This window comes from Manacus candei, unplaced genomic scaffold (assembly GCF_025592945.1).
Source record: "Manacus candei isolate 608988 ecotype Guabito, Panama unplaced genomic scaffold, ASM2559294v1 h1tg000034l, whole genome shotgun sequence".
Classification (NCBI taxonomy): domain Eukaryota; kingdom Metazoa; phylum Chordata; class Aves; order Passeriformes; family Pipridae; genus Manacus; species Manacus candei.
This window is the reverse complement of record NW_026138082.1, coordinates 4938632-4957208: the sequence shown is the minus strand read 5'-3', so window position 1 is coordinate 4957208 and position 18577 is coordinate 4938632. Positions and strand designations below refer to the sequence as shown.

Below are 18577 nucleotides of genomic sequence, written 5' to 3'. Positions count from 1 at the left end.
AGCTCCAGTACAGTATGAGGTTAGAGTTCTGAGACCTCTGTCCTCAGAAGAGATTTCTGGGCTTGATTGAATTAAGGGAATACAGTGATGTGAAGAAGTTAGGTGATCTCTGCTCTGTGCATTTCCTTCCCAGAGATGGATGGATAAAGGTTGAAGAAATTACCTGTTATCTCAGTTTTTAAAATATTCTCTGCATCACAGTAACAGAGTGCCTGAAGGCATTTTTTCCAGCAGTCTTGCCCACATCACTGCCATGGTCTCCTGTCAAATTAATCTGTGATACTCAATGGATCTTATATAGGAAATTGCCAATTCCTTATTTAGAGGTCAATCTTTACTACACAGTATGCAGTAGTTACTCCAAAGGTTACTCCAAAGCTTTTATTTTTGCATTCAGTAGTAGTGAAGTACCAATGGATGTAAGTAGGAAAGCAGCAGATAATTTTTTCCTTTATAGTCAGAGGAGGTGATTTTCAAAATGAGGTACTTACACATATGTGTAAAGTTTAGGGTTTATAACTTATTTCTTATTAATTTTGCCATAGTACTTCAGTCAGTTACATCAAAAACTTTACCATGTGGGAGGACGATACAAAACTGGGGATAGAAAGACAAAGAAAAGATACCTTACATTACATATTCTTTATTGTTATTACTGTCTTTGCTCTGAGAGCTCAGAGAATTCCAGAAGGGGTATTGTGGCATGGTGACAAAATGCTGGCATTTGAACTGGCATTCCTGTTCTAATAAACAGCTTGTGTTTTTCTTTGTGTGAACACATCCTATAGAAAAAGAAGCAAGCTGTAGAAGATGGCAGACAAGATGTTGAAAAGACTCTTCAGGAAGGGAATGATGTCCTTAATGAAGCCGATGAACTTGCAAATGACATCAGCATAGCTGTAGAGGTGAGTGCTTTATCATCTTTATCTGAGAATTAGTACAACAAAGCATCATTATGGAAGCAAAATATATAATTACAGTAACACCTTTTCATTGTATTTATCATTGTATTTATCAATGTCAGAATATTTGATTTGGAAGAACTCATTTTTCAATTGCTGTATGGCAGAAAAGCTAGTCTGTTATATAAAAATTATTAACTTGGAGATTTGAGTGATTCGTTGAAATACATAAAGAGCTAGCTCATAATTTTTCATGGACTCTGCCTGCTTTTATGAATATGGTATTCTGATTGTAGTATTGACTTAATCTTTAGAATTGCAGATGTAGCAGACCCATTCATAATCTTGCTTTGACTGTAATCTAGATGTAGATTTATCTGCACGAAAACTGTGTGTGCATATCAGAAGGAAACTTCAGAAATAATTTATTGCCTGTGGCCACAATTTTAAGTCTAGATAGATCAGGGAGAGGAGAGGATTGCACTCTGATTTTACATAACATTTTTGAAAATTCTGCCTTAAAAGTTTTATCAAGTGTTTGAGATCAGTGCCTTAGCTACAAAAAAAAGTACCTTAAAGTATCATTGGTTCTGAATATATTTCCAGCTTGCATTGCAACTTGTTATAATGAATGGAAAAATGCTTTTTGGAGAAATGGAAAAGGAAACAATTTGAGACTGCTTATTGGCAGGTCTTTATAAAGTACAGTTCTTACTAGAATGCTTTAATAAGCAAAAATAGATTGCGGTCACTCAAAGTGTCCTGAAACATGAAATTTCTGTCATTAATTAGTTATTATTGTGGAGCATAGCAACTGCATATCCATCTACATTTAAGAAACAAAAGCAAATTAGAGTTTATGAGCTTTTAAATTGTGCAGCTCTTTAATTGTAAAATAGAAGCTTCTACTAAGCTCTAGAGTGGCATGTAGCTCTTGGAATATTGTTTATCTCCTTTCTGCTTTCCAGTCCAGCCATTTCTGTTACTCTTAGTTTCCTGAAGTTTTAATGCATGAGTAAGTTGAGATAATACCTCACAAGGAAAAAAACCAATTACATGTATATATGTAGGGCTACAGAGTGCTTGCATTCAGCAATTTAAAGGTCTTTCTTTTGTCATTTTCAGTATGTAGAAGGTGTTGCAGATAAGATACAGCCAATGTCTGATCAGCTGAAAGATAAGATAGATGACTTATCACAAGAAATTCGTGACAGGATGCTTCCAGAAAAAGTATTGCAAGCTGAGAACCATGCAGCCCAGCTGAATGAATCATCTGCAGTTCTGGATGGGTAAGGCAAACGTTCACTGGTGATGATAAAATCATGAAGCAGGTTTGCAGAATTGCTTACCAGAAGTTGAAGGGCTTTCTTCTCTGACTTCAACATCTGGCACTGGAAGTATATAAATAACTACTGTTCTATACAAATATACAACTATCCGGTTGGTCAATTTGTGTGCGTATCTCTTGTAAATGTTTTCATACATCTTATAGGCTTCATGAAGTGCAACCAGTGCCCTCAGATGCACTCATCACACAGTTTAACTTATCATATGCTTACTGCTGTGTTGATGTGAAAAAGATAGAAATTCTTCTTAGAGATCTCACTATATGTTTTCATATAAATTTGTTAAAAAACAGGAGTATTTTTCTTTTTAAGATGACTGTTTTTGTATGAGACACTTATCATTACGTGAAGGACTTATCATGAAGTGATGGACAGTGATTCCTCTAGTGGTTTCAAAACGTTCTCCCAAAACGTTCTCTGGACCAAAATGCTTAAACTTCAGTTTCTGTTTACCACTGTCACATTCCTAAATATAATTGAGAATTGGAATGCCCTTCATTTATATGACCGTAATCCTTTCAGAAGAATGATACTTTATAACTCATCATCAAAATAGTTTCCTGGAAAGAATATAAGATAAGAAGCTGGGGGTTTTTTGGTTTGGATTGCTGGGATTTTGGGGGCATCTTTTGGTTTATTGCATTTAGGAAAGCAAGACATAAATAGTAAGTGTAATTTGCAATAGTAATAGTGAGAAATAGATTGTGGATATTCTGCCTCTTGGATCTGTCCCCAGCATAGCTTCAGAGTTTTATTATTTTATAAAAGCACTGCATTAAAAAAAAAAATTTTTCTTCAGACATGAACATCAACAATGTGCTACTTTTTTGCTGCTTACATCTTTTAAATCTGTATGAAGACTTACGTATCCCAAAAACTTGTGAGCAGACCCTTAACACATTTTTTTCTTGCTGGCATCTGTAATTCTGAGGAAAAGGCAGAGAATTGTCTCTGATAAAGTGTGTGATACTTGTAAAATTACTGGCTTCATTTACAGCGTCACACTAGTCTAGATATTCAGTCTAACGTATGTTTTGAGGAGTGCATAAAAGAATGATAGCTGTGATATCCTTACTAAAAAGGATTTGAAGGACACTGTTTCTAGAAAAGTGTGGCTTTTGTATCACATCCAACCATATATAAAAATCCAAATACACGGAAAGTTGGAAGGAAGGAACTAAGAAGTAGAGAAAAAGTAGACAAAAAAATATTGTGCCTCCTTAATCAAATGCTGGCAAGATATATTTTGAGATAGAGCTTTTTAACCATTCTAAATACACTTTTTTGTGGGTGTGTATATGTGCTTCTGTCTTAATGAAGATTGACAGGTTGGCCTTAAGGAGCTTAGGATAGCATTTACAGTCACATTCACTGTGGTATAACAGTACCATGAATACCTCTGTCTGATCCAGACATCATCCTCAGTTTTTCAAAATACACAGTAAAAAGTGCAGAATCAAGGACATTAAAAATTATGTCTAAAAGCAAGATGTTTAAAGTTTATATTTCTGATGTGGTCAGATAGATACGTAACTTCAAAGGACAAATACCATGGTGCTGTGAAGTCCTGCATCAGGATAAAGCTGTTTACTTCATCCACTGGCAATAAACAGGTATACTTTACAGGCATATACAGTGTCTATCAGTCTTAGGAATTGAAAAGTGTATCTATCTTCACAAGTGACACTTGAGTGTTTTTCAGATACTACTAAATTTGCTGTAAAATACCATTTCATCTTACAGGAGAAATTGAGGCAGAGCCCTTTCTCTACAGTCACCCCCCTAAGAACTCAAACAGCATACTGATTGATGGTGAAGATGTTCTCTTGAGTGTTAGAACACGGAACAGGTCATTAGTTTAACCTAGAAAAAAATTGTTGCTATTTTTTCTGTATACAAAAAGGTATTAGTATAGGCTTCTCCCTTATGGTTAATTGCCTGCTCCTGAGTAAACATCATTGGTATTTGGCAAATTCAGTCTGGTTCCCTCCTAACCAGAAGGGATTTGAACCATATTTCTTAGTAGTACTTGAGCTACTTGCTAGATAGCCATTCTGGGCTGCACATTTCTCTAACAGAGCATCACAGAAACTTACAGTAGCCTAGTGAGTTCCATCTGTAGTTGAGGAAGGAGATATGCTTTTCCGGGAGTGATGCAGAGGCAGCTCAGTCATGCCATTTCTGCAGTAATCTAGAGGGACTCTATCCCCCTATTAACTACATGTGGAGTCCAGGGATTATACTTTCTGTCCACTTTCTTCCCTGTGGCATTTTGTAGAAATCAGTATGTAATTGATGCCAAGTTTAGAGCCCAGCTGTCCTAGTTCTCCAGTGAACAGATTAATTACCAGGATGAATTTGTCTTTTTTTCAACACACACTTTATCAATAACTATTTTGTACAAGCTTAAACAGGTCCAGCAGAAGTAATCCCTGTCTCTCTTATGTTGCCATACACCTTGATGGCTCAAGCATCTCCCAGAAAGGCAAAAATCCAAGTTCAAATCCATGCTTACCCAGTTCAAGTGGAGATTTTAGCACATTTACACTTTATTCGGTAAAAGCATCGTAGCCATCAGTCATAGTACATACTGAGATGGTGGTTTTCAAGTTAATTCTGTAGGTGTAGTAATTCTTCCTTGAAAATGTTTGAATATATCATACAGAGTGCAAGAAAAGTTATTTCCCCAACCCGCTGACTAGAAATTCCCCTAGAAGGAGGTTAACTGAGATCTGTCCCTGCACCAGGAAATATTAACTGTTTATAATTACCTTTTAATCTAATTATAGTTATTAGAACATAGTATTTCATGTCAATTGAACATCCCATTCAATATGAAGCATTATTATTTATGTTTTTCATTTTGTTCAGCAAAATTAGCATTTAGGATTTGGTTTAGATGGTGAGATCTCCTTTAAAACTGGCAGTTCTGTGTTTGGCAGCCCGACCAAGAAATTAGTTGTTCAGAGATTCTACTTTAAAACATGTCTGTTATGATCCTTCATGTTCATGCAGTGCAAATTTCATTGAGTGGCCTGGCTCAACACATGGCTATGTGGCTACAAACCCACGTTGTGAATATGTTATTTGTATTAGAGTGTTAAGCACAGTGCTATCTTTTCTCAGTGTCTGGTCTATTTTTATCTCACAGAACCTCCTCTTTAAGCGAACATTGTTCTTTATGTCTTTCTGCACAGATAAAATGTGAATTCTATTAAACACATGAGGCCAGAACTCCTGAAATCCCAAGTGTAGCATTGCTCTCTAAAGAAACACCTTAGAAATACAGGCTGTTGGGTTTGAAAAAGTAGGATACTATGTTCTGTTGAGCTCTGATAGCAGTTTAATGGTGTGTTTACTTTTCACATCCCAACAGAATCCTTACTGAAGCCAAAAACCTCTCTTTCAATGCCACACGTGCTTTCAATGCTTATACTAACATCAAGGATAACACAGACGAAGCTGAAAGAGTTGCCAAGGAAGCCAAGGTTCTTGCAAATGATGCTATGCAAGCGGTAAGAAAAATAAGTAAATTACTGAGTAGAAGGGTTAGACTTTCTGTGGAACTGTGCTACACTTTATCTGAGATCTGTGTTTTGCCATCTTATGACTTTATGTAGAGACCTCTGCCACCATAAATTCTTGTGCTGCCATCAGAAAGCTTATGGCCTTGTGAGAGTTATGTGCACCTTCAGACTACATCCCCATTTATTCCTGACTCACATTCCTTGTTTTTCATTCCTTTTTATTTACAATTCTTCCTTCCTCTGTCTTTCACCTTTTGATCTGTGTCTATGGCTCAAGCCAACAGGTCAGGACTGTAGGCCATTTGGTATTCAATAAAACTAGTTTAGATATGTGCAAGACATTCGTTAAATATAAAGAACTCCATACCTTAATTAACTCTTCGACCCAGTTCCATGAAAATGCTCAGAGGCACTCATCTGCCCATCAGATGAACTGCATGCACCTGACAGAATTCTAGAAAGAGAGAATTGTAGCAGAGGAGTGGAAAGTTTTATTCCCTTTGTGAACTCTGCCAGTTGTTGCAGAGAAATTCTCACTATGAGGTACTGCATGCAAATTTTCAAAGAAAACAGAGAGAACATTTAAAAATGGGATTTTAAGGTAAAGGAAGCTCTCCAGCCTGAGTCATAATGAGGATCTCAACTCTTCAATGCATATACTATGAGCAGAAAACATTCTGAGCATAGCCAGAATTATCTTTTATGTCAAATATCAAAGGAGTTAATGGCTAATTTGTGGAAGGCAGTCAGAGAGCAACTGACGTGCTCTTCACAGGCACACAGAAACATGAGGCAATGATAGTATAATAGGAGATTTCCAGAACCTATATTTGATACAGAAACATAGATGAACAGAAGCAACTTGTAGCCGCAGCACTTTTACATGAATAAAGGTAGCTTGCAGAGAGCTGTTTCAGTCAAATTGATTATGGGAATAGCAAAAGCAATCACATGCTGTAAAGGTCTGTATTTATGCGAGGGATAAAGTTATCTAGCCACTGCACAAAAATTTTAATATTTTTAGGCTTTTTACATTTTCAACATTCTTTCAAATAACAGTAATTACTATATTTTTCTCTTTATGAAATAGTTTCACCTCACACATTGCTATGTGCTAGTTCTCTGTAAATAGTTATTTGTTTCACCAGAACACCTAATTACACCGCAAAATTAAATAAGAACTTGGCCTTTTTTTTTTATTTCTTCTCATTAGGATTTTGCTCCTTTGGAGTGAGTGAGGCAGGCAACTGTTTCAGGGACTGAATAGGAAAAAAAGAGATGCATAGAGCAGTAAAGAAACAAAACAAGCAATTACAGGATAATGACAAAAATGTATATATTAGATGGTGAACTGAGTGATTATAGCATAGGCAGAATAACAATTAAATAAAACATCTAAAAGTGATGGAGGTCAAGATGAACAATATGATGTAAATAGAGGCAAGTGAGTAGCAAGGGAGGAGACTAAGATATTAAGGTGATGTTTTCAGCATCTCCATTGCATGTATTCATGAAAGGGAGATTGCTTTTTGTTATGAGCTGTATATGTATAGTGGGGATCTACTTGATGAGGAAGAAAATTGAGGCAGCTGACACCTTTTAAATGTAATTAACTTGATACAGAGTAGAGATCATCAGTGGTTTACCATCAAACTGCTGCAGGGCAAGATAGATTTAGCCATTTTTTGTTAAAGGATCATGTGAGGATTTCGGGCCAGATTTAAAAAATATATCAGTTGTGAACTACAGGCGTCATTTTGCTGTTCTATTTTCTTGTTTTTATTTAAATACTGTTGAATGTTTACTCATGCTAAGTGAAGAGTTTAACTGGTAACCAGATAAATCAGGATCCCTCTTTCTGGAAGTCCCAAGGAACTTTTAGCTGAGCTTCAGCGCAAGGGAAAGAATGTACCCTCACGCAAGGATGTCTGGAGCACAGTGGTTCAAACAGTCTCTCTCAGACTGATAAGCCCCTAGAAACTGTCCCCAACTTTCTGAGAAGATACTCATGAGGACACTGCATGGAAGACAGAGATGATGCCTTTCCCCTCCTTTTGAAAGATGGAACCATGTTCTCTTCTTTATGAGAACCGTTGTGGACGCCTGTCTTCTGTAAAAGACTCTGAGCTCCAGATGCTAGGAGATAATGGAGAAAAGCACTGTAGCTCACATGCCTCCCTGATCCTAACCTTTCCCATTCACCAGTTACAATGTTGGGTCAGGGGAAGGAAGGTTTCCCAACAGTAACAAGCTGGTGTATAAAGTAGAGATGGTAGAGACAGGTTTCCGTTTTAGGTTCTACCCTGTACATCACTGGAGGAAATGATTTACAAAAACCTAAGTGATATCTCAAGGATTTTTTTTTGTTTTGGTTTGTAATGAAAAGTACTTCTTTTTCAAATTAAGCTAATGTTGCTGAAAGCAAGAACAGAAGATGCTTAAAATCCATCATGATTACAGGAAGCCTGATAAATGACTGGGAAAAAATGTATTAAAAATATGACAGAAAAATTCCTCCTGAGCTGTTTATGATGGATATGTTCTCCTCTTCAAAAGTAAAATAAATTCATCACAAATGAGGAATCTCTACCATTCAAACAGCTTCAGCATCCCATTAGCTAAGGCAGTAAGTGACTAGAAAAGAGTCACATTAATAGATTCTGTTTGTACCTCACAGATCAGAATTATAGTTTTACCATATATCTTGAAAAAGTGTGATTATTCTCAGGCTTTTTGGAGAAGACTTACAGGATAGTAACTCGAACCACAGGGGACACATTAAATGTTTAGGGTCCTACTTCCTTCTTTGCTTTTGACTTTCTTTGTAGTGGTACCCCAACAGTTACATTGGGTGTCTAGGTATTCTTACATTGTAATGGCATAAAGCTGCCTGGACATCCCTGTGAGGATGTCCTGAGGTGCAAACCCTTCATAACATTTTTGGTACTTCAGAATGCTCAGCTATCTTCAGGACTGGTAAAAACAAGAGTAACCCTAACTCTTGCTGGGTGAAAACTTCACAATGTAAGTGTATGTGAAAAAAAATAATTTAAGAATAACACAGAACTATTTTTAACTGATGTGAATTAGCACTTAGCTCTATAAAACATCTAGTAGGTTGTATGTGATCCTCAAAACTGTCCCAGTGCATTTATGCCTCTAAACTGTGATTGAGGCTGGAGTGTATGAACACGTAATGAGGTCTCACTCCTGCCACAAGATGCTGCAGGGATTCAAGCTGCACTGAGTTTGCATGAGGAGGGTAGAAGCCATGAAGAAAGGCATGGGGGAGGAAGATACTATCCGCAAGTTATGGGCACTCCGGAAGAGGCAGAATTAGAACAAGTTAGATTCTCAAGACCTTGCAATTTTCTAATTTATTTTGAATAATAGTATTTTTTTAATTATTCTTTTTTTTTTTACAGTGTCCCAATTTAGAAAATAATATCAGAGACTCTTGGCTGTAAATCCTACTAAATCATTAAGGGGTTAGCCATGCTGCAGGCTTGCCAGAAGCCCACAAGCTCACCTCACACAAAGGCATAAAATGTTTGGTTTTTTAATTATTGACTGCTTCATAACTTGACATCTCATGAGCCACAAGAAAAACTAGGAAAAAAAAGTATGTTTTCTATCAGATATCTCTATTAATCCTTACTTTCAGAATTACTTTTAAAAAAAATATAAAATAAAGCTTTTAATCAGTGCAAGTTTATTTATATCTGAAAGGGTTTTATGCTGAAATCTGCTTCTGGCTAATTGTCAGCACACAATTATTGTTCCTGATTTGATGAACTTTTTGGTTTTGCATTGTAAATTTGACCTTCCAGTTTCATTTTGTTGACTATAAACTGCATCAACAGCCAGTCAACCATGCCTAGTCATAGAATAATAATAACAATCCTTGTTTTTGAAGTCTGTGGTCCCAAAGTGATCATACCCTGGATTCTGTTGCTAATGGGAAAAGAAATATGAAAGTATTTTCTGATCTGACAAGTGCATCTGCCACAAAATCTGGCCAAACATTCTTCCTTCAAGAGCAGCATTTTGCTTAATTGGGTAGTTTTTTGGATTTTTTTTCCTGGGGCTTTATGTATTTTTCTTTTACCAGTGCTACTTGTTATTATGTGGTAAAGAAAATCTAGAAGAAATTAATTTTGTTCATCTTTTGAATTTATATGTTTCTGTTGATGTTGCAAGGAATTTGTATTCACAGGAATTTGTGTACAAAGGAATTTTGTGTACACAGCTCATCTCAGGTGAGCTTGGAAAAGGGCAGTCATGTGTGCCTTAGTTCCTAAAATCACATAAAGGCATACATTTACATCCCATACAAATACAAAGAATCTTTAATAGCTATACATCCCTGTGACATGGCAACATATACCATGAGATATCGCATAACAAAAACCTTGGTTCTGAATTTTGAAAGTATCCAAAGCATTCTCTAAGATTTTTAAAGAAAAAGAAATGGCAAGTTCAATATATGGTTTTTACAGTTTCGTTGAAAAACAGTAGAGATTTAGGAGTATGTGAAATGTCACCTCTGGGCTCACTCATTATATAAATAATGAATAGCAATAATAATTGTGTCATTTAATTGACACACAGTTAATTTTTGAGTATATGTATCTGCCCTGGAAAATGAAAAGTAGCTGCTTCTTAATTACATACTAGTTGCAAGGCTATGACCCATGACTAATATAGAATGTTATCTGGCTGTCAGGAGTATTCTCAAAGAAATGTATTCAGTATGATGTATGACCTGAGTTCATTCTTACAAACTACACAGTAAGTGGTTCAGAAGCTAGAGCATTTCCTACCAACTGAAAACACTAATCTAATTTAGAAAAATCATTCCATCTATCGATCAGTCTCTGCACAGAAGGTAGAGATGGATGTTTTTCAAAAGAAAGATCTTTAAGTAGCACGATATGATGAAGGATGGTTGCTTACTAATAAAACTCTTTCAGATTAAGTGCAGTCTGCCCTTCTTTTAAAACTCTATTTCTTATTTCTTTACTGACCTAGGAATTATAATTCTTTAATTTAACCACAAATGAATCTCTGTTGTCAGTGTGGAATCATTAGATCCAGTCTGACTTCTAAAGTTGCTCAAGCTGCAGTTAGGGAGAAATACTGTATTGCATTGTGTTCTGTCCATAGCTGGAAGGATAAATACATATTTAATTTGAAATATGTTTTGTTTGTTTTGGACAAAGTTTTGCTCTTAGAGTCAAATCTTTTTCTTTAATACTGTAAACACTGTCTCTTTTTATTAAAGTCCCCAAAGGGCATCTGGCTTCCCATTAAAAAAAAAATAATTAGAGAATTTTTTTTTATTTTTTTGCTCTTGTAGACCAATATAATGGCAATGGGATGTAATTCAGAGCACACATTTATCATTTAGATGACTCTTCACTTAGATCATATTCATACTTCTTTTATGACTTTGGACTTTCCTGTATGTTTAACACTGCTTGTTTGTCTACAGACATCTGGTCCTCAAGGATCATTGAAGGATGGCGCCAGGAGCTCTCTTCAGAAAAGCTTCAGGGTCCTTAATGAAGCCAAGATGTTAGACAATGATGTTAAAGGTAAATGCAGTATATGACATTCAGACCTATTAAATAGAAAAAAAAAAACAAACCAAAACGTGAGAGTGCTATGCTTTCAGTATGAAGAAGTCAGATCAGTAGGAAAAAAGTATAATTCATTATCTGATTTGAAATTGAACAATGTATCCATAAAAAAAATTCTCCTGTTCTGTGTCCAAGCATTATGCAGGAATGCTTGTTCTCTCTGTCCATTTTCTTGGACAGGAAGGCTGAGGAGGATGAAACTTTGGTCTTCTCTTGCTGAAGGAACCCAATATTAAACTTTTATACTTGTCAATACAAAACAGAGTTTGCAATGCTCGTCAGAGATACCACATCTCTTGAGGACGTCTATGGGGTTTTGACTGAAAATGGAAGCATGGGGAGGTCAAATGAAGCTGTTTGCCAAACAGACTAGTGGATAGGAATTGCTAAGCATTTTCTTGAAAAAGAAAAAAAAAAAGAGATTAAATCCATGTCTCTAGAGGTAAAATTTCACACACACAAAAGATTTCTTTGTTCCTAAAGCATCAATACATGTCTAAATGCAGGTTAAGTCATAAGGTTTGTAAATTCCAAACTGAATATTTCAGTTTCCTAGTGAAAAATAAAGCATCTTTAATTTCTCTTCAATATTTTCCACTGGGGAAAGAAAAATAAGTTTTTGAACCATGATGTTCAGTGAGATGTAAAAGCTGGTAATTCAGGTCAGACTGTGCATATAATGTCCCTAATATTTTCACATCAATAAATGAGAGTATTGCTGGTGAATGCCATAGTGTGAGAAGGTAGGACAGTAGTCAGTATGGACACGTACAAGGGCTTACATGTATACGTGAATAATCAGCTGCAGAAATGAAGAATGGTGAGCAATTGTCTGGGTAGCACTTCTCTAGTGCAAGACTAAAGAGAAGCATGGATCACATGCTGGGTGAGGGTGGAAAAGGCAGATGTCACAGAGTAATGCACAAATAGGTGCACACTTTCCAAAACACATGAAACAATCCTTCCACTCTGTTCAGGGCTTCTAGAGCTTGAGTTACTGGCTACAGTCTTGGGCACCAAACTTCACAGGGGCTGAGGTGGTTTGCAGCATCCTGAAGACATCATGAAGACTAATCATAATTGGTGATCTAGTAGAAGAGAGATGAGGAGAAAGATTGAAATAATGTAGATTTAAAGACTGAAAGACAAATAATCAAAGGGATTTAATATTCTTCAGTTATGTCAAGGTTTTTCCAAAGAAGTTGAGACTGACATATCTCAAATGCACTGATACAGATCACATATTAGAAAAATCTTCATTGTAATTAAAATACAGAAGTACTGAAATTGATTACTGGGAAGATTAGGGAGATACAGCCTTTGAAAATCTCTGAAAACAGCTTAGATGAACATCAGTGAAGAATGGCTGTTGATCAGAAGGAGAAAAACGATCTTTGGACAACCATTTGTTCAGAGCCTATTCAATGATCTTCTGATCATTGCAACCAAAAGCAGTTTATTCCTTGAGTCTTTATCTAGACAGATCATTTTATAGGTCCTCTAAGAAAATACCTATTGTAGCACTAATGAAGAATCTATTTAACAGTACTCAATACTTCTTTTTCCACAGCACTCTTAGGAAGGAATTGAAAAAAAAAAAAATTCTGACTAAACCTGAGGGGATTGTATGATACAATTATCCACTTTCAAGTAGGCCAACATCAAGTTTCTCACATCTGCCTTTGTGAAAAATGTTAAATATTACTGCTTTAATTACTTTGTTTTTTACATGTAGCAAAGAAAGCAATTTAGGAGCATGCAATGTTTGTACCACTGATGTAGTAAAGTCTGAGAGTCCGCCATAAAATTTTTTTAAAGTCTTTCATCTGAATACTGAGTCCAGACAGAATAAGTTCAAGTTGATAATTCTGTGGTTTATTTCACGTTAGTGCACTGTAATCCCCTCCCTTTAGTAATTTGAAATTTTGGTGTGTGTATATTTGGAGAAGCTTATGTCCTGTCACTATAGTTTTTGAAGAAATCTTTCATACTAGATAGTATGCTCTGATTCAATTGGCTGAACCTATAATAGGGTTAACCTGCAATTAACCACAAGGACACAAGGAAAAAGCATAGCACTTGAAAACCTATGTGAGAAAGCAGATTTAGGACTTGGAAGAAATAAAGATGAGGGAAAAAAAGTAGCTATGATGTGATATTTTTTGCTCATCATAGCATCTGAAAATCAAGCTGGGTTTTGGGGGGGTTTTTTGTTGGTTTTTTCTGTGCATCAGAACTAGAAAAATTGCACACAGTAAATATTCAAGATTGAGTTTTAAACTTGTCACAGAGATGATGCCTGAAGCTTCCCTGTCCTTTTAGCTTACTTAAAATACTTTTTTATTAGAAACAAGACAGATTTTTATAATAGAGCCTATTTTTCAGCTTTTTACATACAAAATTTTCCTTGGCCTGCTGGGATATACATTAAGAAGAACATCCAGCATAAGGGATGAGATCCATACAGCTTTTGGCTATTACTACACTTGCATTTAGTTTTGGCAACTCTAGGATTTCCAACTGCAGAACAAGTAAACATAATGTTTCATAAGGTCATTAACTGCATTTCACTGTCATACAGTGTTTGAAAGTGAAAAACATCATTATTTTCTTGTAGCAGATCTGAGAAAAAAAATGTGTCTGAACTACTAGTAAATCTTGGATGTATATTTAGGGTATTCTTTATTGCAACTCTCTACTGCCAGATTCAGTACAGATTTAGGGCTGGATGCACATATTTCAGGAAATATGTTATAGAAAATCACATAATATGAGGAGAGGCCAATGTGCATTTTCAGTAACATGGCTAAAGCATGAAAAATAGGGGTACTTTCTGGAATGCAGACTGCTGCAGTTTGCCATGGCTGGTTTATAGAAAACACTAAAATTACCCTACAGGCTAGCTGCCTCTTCTCTTCCACAGCATTCCTCTGAGCAGACTGGACACTACGAAGTGGGGTCCATAGCTCCATGTGCTTCCCAGACATGTATAATTGAGTAACCATGTGTTTCACATAGTGCTGTGCCCTCTTTTCAAGGACAAAGTAAAATAGTGTCTGTACTTGGATGTATGTGAATTCCATGTGTTCACGAGACCATTCGATTTAACCCTGAGACAAGATATATTACCACCTCAATCAGGCATTACTTCAGAGAATTTTGGAAATACGTATGTTATTCTCCCATTGTACCAGTGAGAATTTGATTACAGTTTCATAATTCAGAAGCAAAAGTCTAAAGAGTCTAAAGATGCATAAAGCAAACCGAATGCAAGCAGGCAGCAGTGCTTGTAATGCACATATTAGATCTTTGTCTATGTTCTTGGCCCCAGACCGAAGGGTAATGAGATGGAGCTTTCTTAATGCTCTCTGATATGTCTTAGATTTAAAGGACTTCATAAAGACAAACATTCTGAACTTGAACAGTACATCTTTTTGCATCTAATAAAACATGACCATGCTCCACAGTTTGACCCGTGGAGATCAGTTAACATCGTGCCCAGAATACAGACGTGTAAGAATAAAATGCAATGACAGATTTTTATTCCCCACCCTGCTTTTGCTCAAAGTGATGATATTATTATTATTGTGAATAACATAGAACATATGTTATTAGTATTATGAACATAATCCCTTCTGGATGTCTTGCTGTTCCCACGATAGAAAGTGAGAGTTCAGTGTCAAACGACTAGTAAGATATTTTTTTTAGAATTCCTATAAAGCCACCCTGTTTAGAGTCTCAGCTGGAAGTGCAGGATGGCTAATGGGTACTCTATAAAGATTTGGTAGAAAGAAGTAATCACTAGTTTAAAATTTTTCTGTCTGCACTACAGGTAGTACATTAGTTAAAGTAATGAAGACCCATAAGCCACTCAACTGATATATGCTCCAAAATTCCAGGCTAGGCTGTGGTAGAGGTGAGAGTGTTTTCTTCCTACATTATGACAGTCTCCTGATTTGTAGCCAATTACCTGAGTTATAAAACCACTGTTAATCATGAAAATGTTTTATATTACCACCAAAGACTGCTGAAACAGTCCTTACAAAGCAAATGTTCTGACAGAAGCTATTAAAATGGAGATTTAGTAATTTCTCTCTCAGTGGGGCTTGGAGTTAGAAAGAATAACCCTGGTTATTCAAAGAAGCAAAATCTGTATGTAGTACTCTGTAGTACTCTGACTAAGAAGGAGTTTTGAAATTTTGGCTACAAGTGAGTAAATACTGCTGCCTGCTAGCTGCATTCTCTCTGTGCCTTGAGGGATTTTTCAGTTTACCAGGAGCAATTTTTCTTTCTTATAATTTTGAATTTAATGTTTTAAAAATATACTTGCCCCAGCATAGATTTGAGACTGTATACAGACTTTGTCAAAACTGATCAATGAAAAGTGAAACTAAGATATATAAACTCCTCATCAGCTGGAGGTTGCTGTCAAGTCATTTCTTTTGCTGAAGAATTGACAACTTGAGGGGGACTTGTCTTGTCTGACAGCACGTGAATATTTTTAGCTAAAACATTTTCCAGCTGATAGGCAACATAACAAGGTGATAGATCCCTTGTTTGTGTATTCTCCTCTGCTTTGTATTTCTGCTGACCTGGCATATTGCATTTGCCAAATTATTGCAGTCAGTGCTAAAAGTAGTCTTCTTAAAAAGTTAAACATCATTAGCTGCATTTCTGTAGTTGCATATCTTTCCCCTGTTTGTTTCTAATGCCAAGTCTTGCTTGGTTTAGGGGAAAAAAATCAGCTTGTGACCTATCTTCATCTTTATAGGATGAGACTGTGGAAAGCAAGAATGCTATTTGGAAGAAGTAATACTAAGATAACAGAGATGTGTGTTGTGCTGTTTCCAGTAAATAAAAACAGCTGCATGTGTTGCTACTCGGTAGATTTCCATCTTTATTCTGATTTTAGGGTACATGCATTTGGTAGCATAGCCTTGTAATGTCTTTTTGGACAGTTTCACATGGAAAAACTGCATTGGTCCATACTATCAGAAGATGCCTGTTTCGACTATGCTCCACTATGTTCCTACATATATGTTTCCGCATATGTTCCACTATGATGGTGGCTCATCATCAGTCCTTAACCAGTATCACCTTGTATGTGATCTGCAGAGACTTGTAAAAACGTGTCCTTTGTAAGAGTAGATCACTGCCTATAAACAGTAAGTAACTAAATTCTTAAGTTCATCTTAAGATGAAATATATGCGTGCAGGTATTTTTTTTTCATTTGGCTCGCTTCAGTTTATTCACTCAGAGGAAAAAGGGATGATGCTTTATCCTGTAATGCTTTGTTTAATATAAATAGGAATTGAAAATCTTTGTTCACATTAACCAATCCAGAAAATTTAAAGGCCCATACATGCCAAGTCCTTCAGGTTTCTGCTTACTCTTAAGAGTTTAGTTTCAGCAATGCATGCCTAGTTTTGCTCATTTGAACAATAAACAGTGCATTTATTGGTATCCTGTGCCATCTCTGTGCAGAGCTAATCAAATGGAAACAGTATTGAGATAAATTTCTCAGGATACTCCTCAGCCTATACTTTAATGTGAACTGACAGTGCAGACCTACTAACCTCTTCCAAGTCAGATAAACTCTGTAGTTTAGAAAAAAAAACTTAGGAAAAGCTGCCTGTATTTTGACTAGCTTTGATGATTAACTGGAGGATCTCAGGCCTTCAAATCATAGCTCCAGCATTTTTCATAAATGCTAATACTGAAAGGATGGGCAAAAGCTGATGTGAAGTGGTTCAGTTTGTGATTCATACAGAAAATTAGTTCAGTGCTTAGTGAAGAGGCCATCTGAATTACAATATGAGAAGTTACTTCAGAATAAAACCTCATCTTAATATCACTGTGCAAAATGAACAATTTCCTTGAAAAGCTGACATGGGACATAGCATCTCCTCACTTCTCTTTGTGTAAGAGCCTCCCTAGGAACACTTATTTATGGCTTTATTATTGTAATTAAAAAAGAAAAAAACCAAAGCCATACCCTTAAAATGTATTTGAGGAATTAAAAGAAAAACAATTTAACAAGTATTTCAGGAGTTCTAGGGAAACTTCCTTCATTAAATTCCAGTTTGCTGCTATGGTTACAAAGCTGAAAACAGAAGTCTGGAAACATGATTCTTCAGAAATATAACTGGGGGATAATTAGCATGTTGGATCTGGCAGAGTAAAAAGTAGGAAAAGAGACAATTTAAAAGTATGCTGCAAAGTTAGAGCATAAATGAATCAAACTTCTCAGAAATATTGACACACTTTATAAACACTAACATCCCACCAGAGACACCAAGAAATTATCAGGCAAACTATAATTTCAGAATTAAATAGAGGAAATTAAAACAGTTTTGTCAGTATTATTACTTAGCAAGAAATGAACTCAGATAAAATCTCAGGGCATACAAGACCAGAATATCATGAGTTTATCCTGGTTTAGCAATATCCCGTTACCAGTAGCCTCGTTTAGCAGTCGTGGTAAAACCTGTCATTTAAAAATAAAGCTGTTTTCGAGGAGAAGAGTGATCTCATAATTTGTGTGATTCTTCCCAACTTTATTCTAGTGTTAACTGTGCCTCTTACAGTTCACATAAATGTCCTGTTCCTTTGCAGGACATTTTGCAGGAGTGAAGACCTATCTCCAAGCACTCCTGCAGCCCCGTATGTTGCTTTAATTTAAATAATGCAAACAGATTTTCTCCTGAATGACATTTCAAAAAAGATCTAACAAAAAAAGTATGATTCTCGTTTAAATTCTATGTGCTACTTCAGCCTTGCTATAGCCTTGGAAAATTTAATAAATTATTTCTTATAGGCTATATAAATTTTGTTTGATTTTTCTCTTTACAAATTGCTTTTTGCACACTTAGTTTTGAGAAACTAGATTTTCTAGAAATTTTGGAATGTGAACTACAGTCCCTCATTTTAATGTACCGTTTTTTCTCTCACTAAAGTGTTATAGCCCTGGTGATGTTGGCGGGGTTGGAATACCAATGATACACCTAATTATTGTTCCTTAGTAAAAAGAGATGCTTTTTATTTTGGCAAGCATATTCTTACAATTCACCAACATACCTCATCGCCAGTACATTTTCCTATCTCAGTATCTATTTGGATAAGTAGCTAAAAAGTAGTTGTTTCTTTTCAATAACCTGTC

At 35.9% G+C, this 18577-nt stretch overlaps 1 protein-coding gene across 4 annotated transcripts in view; it reads left to right on the top strand.

The window, feature by feature from the left end:
* Positions 1 to 18577, top strand: part of LAMA2 (laminin subunit alpha 2) — a 357383-nt gene that overhangs the window by 282895 nt on the left and 55911 nt on the right. For all 4 annotated transcript variants that reach the window (XM_051792082.1, XM_051792081.1, XM_051792084.1 and 1 more), the window contains 4 exons: positions 789 to 905; positions 2028 to 2191; positions 5625 to 5763; positions 11270 to 11372. In XM_051792082.1, coding sequence (XP_051648042.1) covers positions 789 to 905; positions 2028 to 2191; positions 5625 to 5763; positions 11270 to 11372 — 523 coding nt within the window. The remainder of the gene's footprint in view (positions 1 to 788; positions 906 to 2027; positions 2192 to 5624; positions 5764 to 11269; positions 11373 to 18577) is intronic.